At 38.8% G+C, this 9,970-nt stretch overlaps 1 protein-coding gene across 2 annotated transcripts in view; it reads right to left on the bottom strand.

The window, feature by feature from the left end:
- Nucleotides 1–538: 538 nt before the first annotated feature.
- Nucleotides 539–9,970, bottom strand: part of kiaa1549la (KIAA1549-like a) — a 119,874-nt gene continuing 110,442 nt past the window's right edge. For both annotated transcript variants that reach the window (XM_063875162.1, XM_063875154.1), the window contains 6 exons: nucleotides 7,758–7,999; nucleotides 7,415–7,580; nucleotides 4,776–4,873; nucleotides 3,015–3,160; nucleotides 1,985–2,139; nucleotides 539–1,904 (listed from right to left, as the gene is read on the bottom strand). In XM_063875162.1, the coding sequence (XP_063731232.1) occupies nucleotides 1,875–1,904; nucleotides 1,985–2,139; nucleotides 3,015–3,160; nucleotides 4,776–4,873; nucleotides 7,415–7,580; nucleotides 7,758–7,999 (837 nt within the window). In that variant the 3' untranslated portion in view covers nucleotides 539–1,874. The remainder of the gene's footprint in view (nucleotides 1,905–1,984; nucleotides 2,140–3,014; nucleotides 3,161–4,775; nucleotides 4,874–7,414; nucleotides 7,581–7,757; nucleotides 8,000–9,970) is intronic.

Genomic DNA, 9,970 nt, shown 5'->3' with positions numbered 1-9,970 from the left:
GAGCACTTATAACGCAGCGCTGGGGGCCGTCATGTGCTGGGCAGATGGCAGTTACTGTACGATGATTGCTGGGGCAGAAAACGAGTTGAAAAGTTGCCCTGTGCAGCTTCACGCAGCTCAGTTCAGCAGTGTTAGGGGCCTTTCGCTGTACGATGGTGGTCCCCACAGAGGAGACGGTCCATAAAGAGGGGCCAGTGAGACTGGGGGGCTCAGGGAGCAGGAGTCTGAAGCAGAGCCTTGCCCGGATTAAGGGGCTTTCAGGGGGGAGAGGAGTTCTGGAGGATGGGAAACTCAGTGATCTGCAGATGAAGAGGCTGGGGGGCAAATCCGACAGGAGGAAAGCCGGGCCGAAGTAAAGGGAGGGGGGGGTAAAGCTCCAGAGAATTTTCAGTGAGAGGGAAGTCCTCTATCCAAAGAAACACATGGAGAAACACACATTGGTCAAATATGCAGTAACATGTTCATTTATCTACTGCTACTATTTCGGAGCATAGATTTGTACTTATTTAATTGTTTTTATTCATGTGTGATTGCCTCTTCTTTTTCTTGTATTAATTTATTTATTTTAAAGTTGAAAAGGGGGAGACATTGCCTAATAGTTCTCTGAGCCGGAGTTAAACCCGCTTACTGGGTTAGCGAACCCAGCAATTGGACCACGTCTCTGACAACTGCAATCCAGATTCCACAATTGTTTTTATTAATTATGTTTAGCTACTATTTGCAAATATGCTTTTGTCCGCACTGTCACCATGTTGTAATGATGAAAGCGTTCTCGCTGTGGGATGAATAAAGGAGTTTTGATTCTGAACCTTTACAAACGGCACTTGTGTTGTTGACTGATAGCAAGCCGACCTTTGAGGGGATGGAGAACAGGAAGAGTCCAAAATAAAAGACGCTTCATCTGATTTTTAACTTTGTCCATTTATATTTACACTCCTCTGATGGAACTGCTACAGAAAAGAATAATGGTTTGCAGAATACAAGTTTGAATAAACTGTAAACCCACTGTCCTCTTAGCGACTGTGAGCTGGCAAACTGTCCATTAGCAGGTCTGTTAGCGCTGGGGGCTTTGTTTTCCCTTTACAAAAAACGTTTTATTGAACAAATTATGTCAAATGATATTAGTAGAATTGTTAAATTTCAATAAAGTAGTGATTATAAATGCTGTATAACTTTTTGGAGTGTGTTTGAAGTGTAGAATAAGCCATTATTAGCATCTTTACAGTTTTTTGGGGGTTTTTTTTACTTAAAAAGATACACGATCTTCACAGCCTGTTGCATCAAATGTCGGGCTACATTTTCTACAAGTTTTGAAAAACTGTTCTTTAACTGTGTGTTCCATTTTTTTTTAAAATTGTATTTTCTGCAAATGGAGAACATTTCTACAAGAAGACTGCGGAAAATTATAATCAGCTATTCAGTTGTAGAGCGTAGCCTCCTGATACAGGCTCATTAGACAGAGTATTTGGATTCAGATTAGACGTTAAGATGTTAGATTTTATTGAACGAATATATCTAACTTTATTAGTCTTGAAATAATTTCTGTGGTTAACAGAAACTGAAAAGATTATTATTCTACGACATGAAATACATCAGTAAATACCCCACTGGTGGATTTAAAAATGGCGTTTGCTTACAAGTGTCTAAATGAGACGACTTAACGTCATCACGCCCAACATTAGCCGCTTTAAGATTAGCGGCGGTGACGAGCAGATTTTTCACCTTAGGTGCCAGTATCCTGAGGTATAAATATAATTTGTAATATAAAAACCCCTCTCCATTCACGATACACCATGACAACGTAACACAGCTGCAGAGAAGTTCCCACCCACCGAGCTGTGGGCTGTTCCCCCTCAGTGTCGCCACAGAGCGCTTCAGCAAATGGTTTCAAGATGACGGGAGTTCTGTGGGGACAAGAGAAGACCTGCTTCACACACTTAACAGACAGGAGAAAGTACAACATAAAGTATTGTGTGTGTCTCACTGGTGTGTCGTTCCACTGCCGCGGCAGGTCATCTTGCTCGGGGGGGTAGGACATCCAGGACGGGCTCCGGTATGAGGACGGCGGCGACATGACGAAGTAGTCCGAGTACCCGGGGCGGTTGGCAGATATAGCGTAGACGGCCGTTATTGGGTTTCCTGTCAGACGTAAACGTTGGTTTAGCCAATGATCTTCACCTATAATGCATTTCAACAGCAGCACTCTGACATGAAGAAATGAAAGGTTGACTTTTATTAAATGTATTTTATCAAAAGAATAAACAAAACAGTATTAGGTTAGTTGGAAGCAATAATGTTAAGTTTAAATACAAAATATTAGGTTCAACTTAATATTATTGCTTTCAACTAACCTCATACAATAATCTGTTGACAAAATACATTTAATTAAAGTCAACCTTTCAGTTTTTGAGTGCAGGGGTTGAATTGAGATTTGTTTGGGTGGGGGGATACAAATGATCATGTGGGATGATGGCCAAAATGATTTCACCATTATTTTTTTCGTTGTTAAGGTCATAATTATAACTATGATCCATCGGTGTAAATGACCAAGTGATTTAATTCGCACACTTTCCCTTTCAGGAGAAAAAAAAGTGCAACATTACTTTTTCCTGCAATTTGTGCTGCAGTGTGAAAAATCACTGAATTACTGAATGGAAACAAGTTTAAATTGAGTTAATTGCACCACATTACAATATTGTGCTCTAGTTTTATAGTAAACACAATATTATATATGAGTGGATTATGACCCAGCGTAAAGCAAGGTGCTATGAGGGTGAGGGGGGCCTGCTGTGAAGCCCACTGCCGGAGCAGAGAGTTCAAAAAGCCACACAACTATAGCTGTAAGCAGAGAGGGATGATAGCTCTCCAACACTGGCTGCTGTCTTGCTCACGTTCAGGGAGCGCTTGATTCGATAAACAGCGCATTTTCTATGTGGGGAACGCGCTTCTATTAAACATAAATCTTTAGAGACGTGTGGGGCTGATGATGTAAGAGCGTGGGCCTAGTTTCATACCTGAGTAGGTGGAGATGGACTGGTCGACAGTGACAGCGGGGAAGGGGGTCCTGGACAGCGGCAGGTACGGGGCCCCGTTGTGCTGCTGGGCCTGCAGGTCCGGGGCCTCTGACACACGGGGCTTCAGACTAACATCAGGGGTGGAACTGTCAGTGGAGGGGAAGGAAACATGTCAATCACTCAATTATTAAATACATAAACATGCTTTTTACTGCAGGGTGTTTACACCAGCTCAAATCAAGCTCCAATATAGAACAGAGGAAGATACTGCTATAGGTCAAATCATTTTGATAGCTTAGAAGTAATGTTTTTTGTTGTTGTTGTTACATTACGTATCCCTATGCATACACCAAGTATGGGATCCTTCTCTTGAAATATTTAAGTCAAGTTCAGCAACGGACTCGCGCTGTTTAAACAAATAGTATATGACAGTATTACATGAAATGTTTCTTCCAGAGAAAAAGAATATGGACAGATATACATCTTTTTTTCTTTTTTTTACTTCATGACTTTAATACAGCTCCGGAGAAATGTAAGAGACCATGTGTGTAATACAATAATTCCAGTTTATAAACAATTAATTTTAATTTCCCCACTTTAAGTTCAACCAAAAAAAATGTCCGCTACTTTTAGGCTAGCCAAAATAAATGAATAAAGTATTTAACGTTTCCCCACCAAACTTATATTCCTGGTAATAAGGGTAAGCATTTGCAACTAGACCCTTCATGTTGAGAGAAAGTGAAAAAATACACAATATATAAGAAGATATATAATATCCAAAACATTCCAATAAATACTAGAGTTTCTTTATCAAATAATAGTTATCATTCTTTCTTTGACTCATCACCCTATCATCTGAATCCACAAAACGTTTTAATATTCTCCTCCTCCTTATCTTCATGTCCTCCCCTCTGCACTGTACCAACACTAACCGTGGTACATGCCACCCTACAGCAGGACACCGCAGGGCAGAGGATGTCATTGCCAGCTAATGCTCAGGACCATAATGCAGTACTGTGCACACTTATGCGTCACAGTGCATAATAAGGAGTAATTACACTGATGTACTCTCCCTGCACCGGGGAACTGATGTATGACAAGCTGACTCATTGACTGCTTTCTATCCCTGGTTTTCAGCAAAAAATAAAAAAATAAGCCACACGCAATTAAAATCACAAAAGATGAATCTGTCATACAAAAAGAAAAATACGAAAAGTGCTAAAAGAAATAAATAATGCCTTTTTCTGCTGCACATCAGAGCTGGAGCTTGTTTACGGGGTTATTTTCTCCGTTTGTCCACTAGATGGCAAGCATGCCCTTCCCTGCAATCCACAAACAGCCGAGCAGTCAATCACTCTCTGCAGCGCTAAAGTGCCCAGCAACATGGCGCACACAGCAACAGTATTTAAATGAAGAAGCAGCTCAGATCAAATGAAGCAGACTAACATATGGGCCTGAGATGGGGGAGGGAGGGAGGAAGTGGAGGAGAGTCGACTCATGTGATTGCTGATAAAATTCATTAGTTTTATTTTATTACTCCTGTGCACTCTCTACAAATATGAATCATCTGATACAGTGATTATAGTGCTGCACTCTGATTGGCTGTGAAGTCATCCAGGAATGCTTTTAAATGTCACATGTGAGCATTTCTTTAATTGTAACAGCAAAGTGGATATAAAGTCATGTCAGAGATTCAACTTTTATGAAATTAGCTTAGATGTGTGTCTTTTTTATGTTTGTGTGTCTATTTTTGTGTGGTACCGTCGCAATGAGGTCCCAGGTGGGGGTCCTGGTCTTGAGGGGATCAGAGGCGGAGGAGATCCGATGCCCATATCAGGAAGCTGGGTGAAGCGGAAACCCTGCAGAAGCCAGAAATATAACTTAAGAGAAATATTCACTAGCATCTGGACTCTAGAAAGTAGGAAACATAAGGAAAAATAGGGAAAGGAACAGCGGACAAATACAGAGGGATATCTGATCAGAGAAAACCAAAGATAAAAACGGACTCGAGCTGCAGGAGGCTGTCATTTGTGATGGGTGTTCAATCCACCGCCTTTAATCTCTGCAAAGCTTCTCTCTTACTGAACAGCTGCACACAGAGCACTAAATACAAGAATTTCTCTTCAATCTGTCCACGTTTGTACTGAAAATTTGAATGTTGGAATTATGAAAAGGTAGTGGTGTTGCTGACCCTATCTGTAGATCTACATTAACCAAGTACAGCACTTAGGGTCCATTTTGAAGTACTTGTACTTTACTTAAGAATTTAAATGGTTTGCTACTTTGTACTTCTACTCCACTACAATTCAGAGGTCAATATTGTACTCAAGGTACCTTTAGTTACTTTACAGATGTGGATTAATGATGGTAAATATAATCAGCCCTTAAATCAGACTGTAGTTCACCTGGAGTAAACTCAGCAGCTACCCTGCAGTATACAAAGCCATTCAAACTAGCTGCACCTTTACCAGCTCTGAGAACACTTTAATGATCAATAATTATAAAACATATCAGAGATATTATTCTGAAATGGACCAATCAAACAATGACTACTTTTACTGTCGCTACTTTAAGTACATTTAGATGAGAGTACTTTTACTTGAGTACACGATCTGAGTACTACATCTGCAGATGATAACTCCTTGTGTGCAAAAAATATATATACAACTTGAAGATGTATAATTGGTTCAAGGAGGATTTTTTTTTACCGGTTTTATTTGGCTGCCTTAAACTTTTTCTCCATGTTTTGAATTAGCATAGCGTTATATATTAATTACCGAGTGCTGACCCGAATGATGATTTTTATGGCTGTAAATTAACAAATAGATGAACTCAAGTACTGGACTTGTGTAACTTGCACTTTGTTTTAATATTCTCATTTTGTGCAGCATGTTACTTCTACTCATGCATTTTATTTCCTTACTTTTATTCATGGAAAATCTTTGATATGCTATAAAATAAAAAGTTGTTATGATCCAAGTAAAAATAAGCATGACACGGACTTACTAACAATTGTATTAATAGTGTAACATACTGAACTAAAAATGAGCACATTGTAATTTATTCATTTGATATTTCTAAACCTATATATTAATGTATTAATGTTATCTAAACATGTTCCTTATAGATGTTGAGACTCTACAGCTCTGGAAAAATGTAAAAACCACTGTAGCATTATTTTATTATTTATAGATACGTCTTTGGGTTAAATTATTATTATTCATTTTTTATTGTATTCTATAAACTCCTGACGACATTTCTCTGTGTTGGAATTCAACAGACACTGGAATGGCTGCCATACATATAGAGATAAAGATTTAAGAAAAATGTGGAGTGGTCTCAATTCTTTCCAGAGCTGTTTATCAATCACTGCTCCTAACTTAATGTTGTTACTGTAACATGTTTTCATACTTTTTAATGGAAAGCGTGCACACATTATGGTGTTTTTTAACGATGTGATGTCATTGTAACTTTATGTAACATATCTAAATCTTTCTTTTCCAACTGCGAGAGTTACCATATTAATTGTATTTAATCATAAAGAAGGAAATAATTATATTTTATTTAAGGCAAAATGATGGTAAAATTATTCATTGTGGTTTTATGAATACTTACTAATACTAACCTTCATGTCATATGGTTACCTTTCCTGATCTCTTCTCTACATAGAATCTCTCCGGTAATACTTTTTATTTCAACTACTTTGGAAGAAATAGTTCAAACTGTTTGTCAACGGCGCCACTTAAGGAATTCTATTTACCTCCATTGTATTTGGGTAGAATTACAAAACAAAGACATACTTTCAGAACTAATTGTTCTCTGTTTCCCTTCAATGTCTTTGTTCTTCTTATTTGGCTCTGTTTAAAATGTCTCTTTTTATGTTGGCCTCCACTCAATGTTGCGACTTCCTTCTTTTGTTTCCATCAAGCCGCTTACACGTCTTAAACAGACAGTGCTAACTCGTTGTCATGTGTTTTTTTGTTTTCAATTACAGTTGCTTACTCGTTTGGCTGCCGATGATATGTTGATATAGTGTGACTCGCGTTTCATCAAAATAAAATAATACACTTTCCACACACATTCAACAAAGAAAATACGCCTTTACAATAGTCAAACAAATCAAAACAAAAGAGGATGTGTTTTGACGGCGTCTTCCGCACAGGTTGCCCCTCTCCATGTCTCTAGAGAGGCAAGCGCTGTGGGAAATATAGTCCTTTAGAGTCTCTTCTACAGAGGTCACGAGGTGGTGACAATAGTTGGCCTTCTTTTAATAAAAACAAAAGACTGGCTCGAACAGTCATCTTTTGGTGTTTTTAACCTTTTATGACTTGTAGGGTGTCGTGAAAGGCACCTCCAAATAAAATATATTGTTATTTATTATAATTCCTAGTGCTTCTTACCGGTTTGGGCAGGCTGCACTGGTGCATGTCCTCGTAGCCGCTCCTCTGCCGGCCCCCACAGGGATGGTTCATTGTGCCAGGGGCGCTGGTCACCCCGTCACTGTAGTGGCTGGTGTGGGACGGGTTGTAGGCTCTGTGGGCGTGGTGGTGGTGATGGTGGTGGCTGCTTATAATAGAGAGGAACATTTACAGAAAGTTTAGAGGACAGTAACACACCCACTCTCTCCAGTTCTCTGGTGCACTTCATGAAAAACAGTTCGAGTTCACAGAAATCCTGTTACTCTCTATTTTTTTAGTTTAAATCATGCAGATGTGCTTAGAAATAAATCATGTGTAAATGTACTTGGTAGGAGGAGAAGGGGGGTCATGGTCCGGAGGTGCCAGGCTGAAGGCGTTGCCTAGCAACATGTGCATCTGCGTGCGAACTTCATCAATGGATGGCTGGGAGCTGAGTGTGGAGGAGTCGGAGCCGCGGTGAGCTTTCACCCCCAAACTGCCGTTCCCGGTGCCGGTGGATCCGCCTCCGTAACCCAGGGAGCTCATCAGCCGGTCCACGTTGGTCTCCTCAAACGGTTCCGGTTCGCCCTGCAGTGTCGGCGGGAAGAGGGGTGACGTGAGGACAGGGACAAGGGAATCACAAATTCTCCGAGGAGTATACCTTCCAAAAGTTTGCATAAAAATCATCTCTGTAATACACAGTATACATGAACTGTGTCTGTGGCTATGTAGAATTATTTGTATTATTTTTTCTTTGGCTTCATGATGGTTGGTCCTTTTTGTTTGCACTTCATATTCAATTGTGAGTTGCATGAAATGATGAGCTGTTTTATTGTTTTGTTTTATGTATGTTTGACTGTTTGTTAGGACCCGGGAAGAATAGCCAATGCTCATGCTAATGCTAATTGGGATCCTAATAAAGAATACGAATAAGTTCATGGAGGAGTTGAAAAAAGTTGCTGCAGTTTCGTACTCAGTTTTTAAATTTCTATCTCAACATTAGGCACTGTCATCAGAAAAGGGCTGGAGTGATGAGTCATTACACCATGAAATGAGTCAGCATTTTCAAATGTGCTGTTCTCTTGTGTCGAAGTCAATGGGTTAGATGCCTGGGATACAGTCTGTGGTTAACACAAGCTTAAGCGGTTTTCAAGATTTCTCCTACGCTATAAAATACATCTGCAAACATCACACTTGTGAATTTTTAAGCTTTTGAATGCCCTTCAGAAGTTGCTTACGAATACATGAGACTACGGAGATTGTTGGGGCAGTTAAAGGTCATCAGGCCAAACACAGAAGCTGGTGTCCTCAGTGGTGATGACATTCCAGCCGTGAAGCTATGGTGTAGTCTGTTTAATGCCTTAATAACACGTATACATTAAATATATGTGTTTTCTGTCACAGACTACAAAAAGTCTCCTATTTTGACAGCATCTCGGCCAAATCAAATAGAAAATGTTCTCTACTGTTCATAGCAGTTGCAATGGTTGGGCTTATTGATAGCTAATGGGCCTGCAGGTTTCTCTGAGTGTATTTCTTCATGGTTGATTACACTTCATGTGTTGTGTAATGCAAAATATACAGAGTTTTAAAACGTTTTATTATTTCAGGGTTTTTTTCAGCTTAAAAAATGGTTTTCAATTATTTAGTTTCAGTTCTGGCAATAGCACAAACACTTTAAAAATACTAAATGTGAATATAATCTTGCTGAACAAAACCTGCAAGTATCATCAAAGTTTGTTTTCAACATCTGCTTATTTTCTGCAATATTCCATAACCATGTGCTCTTTTTTTTTTAGGGAACAAAGACACTGCAATATGTTATGTCTATATATCTACATCTACAGTACTGTATATTTAACATATATTAAGACTAAATTCCTCCTTGGAGGAGTTCTCCTGCATTACTCAGTTCAGTGGAAATCACTGTTCTATTAGGCACATGCAAGAAATAATACATGCATATTACAAGGGTATTAGGGCTGTAATGAATCTAAACAAATATTTGTATCTTTTATGTATTGAATCATAAAGGTTATGGTTCATTCCGTAAAGGATTTGAGGTTTTTGACCCAAAATGTTTTTTTTTAATAAGCTTTGACTATATATTTTAAACAAATATACATTTGAATAAAACAAAATGTCTATTTTTAATTTAATTGAGCATGGATTAGTTTAAATATATTTTGTTTTTAGGGTGACCTTACAAGATTTTGCAGACCATAGATGAAAAAAAGCCTCTTGGCTAACTGCGGCGTATTTAAAGCTATGTTTATTAATGCGCAGCGCCCCTGCTGAATAAACTAATAAATACATTTTAAAAAGAAGATTTATTTGCATGACAGAATTGTTTTTTTTAAATAACTAAATCTGTTCATATCAAAACTACAGGGTTCCACTTAAAGTTGTTAAACATTACTTACCATTATATTATCCTCACATACCTGTCTACAAATATCATATTTAGCCACAAAACCGACACAAATACAAAGCATGCCGTGGGATTTCGACATTTGTACGCATGAATACCAAGCTGATGAGTTATACAACTGCTGTATC

The sequence above is a fragment of the Eleginops maclovinus genome, chromosome 2 (genome assembly GCF_036324505.1).
Source record: "Eleginops maclovinus isolate JMC-PN-2008 ecotype Puerto Natales chromosome 2, JC_Emac_rtc_rv5, whole genome shotgun sequence".
NCBI lineage: Eukaryota > Metazoa > Chordata > Actinopteri > Perciformes > Eleginopidae > Eleginops > Eleginops maclovinus.
Note: the sequence above shows the minus strand (reverse complement) of the source record. Positions and strands in the feature narration are given on the sequence as shown.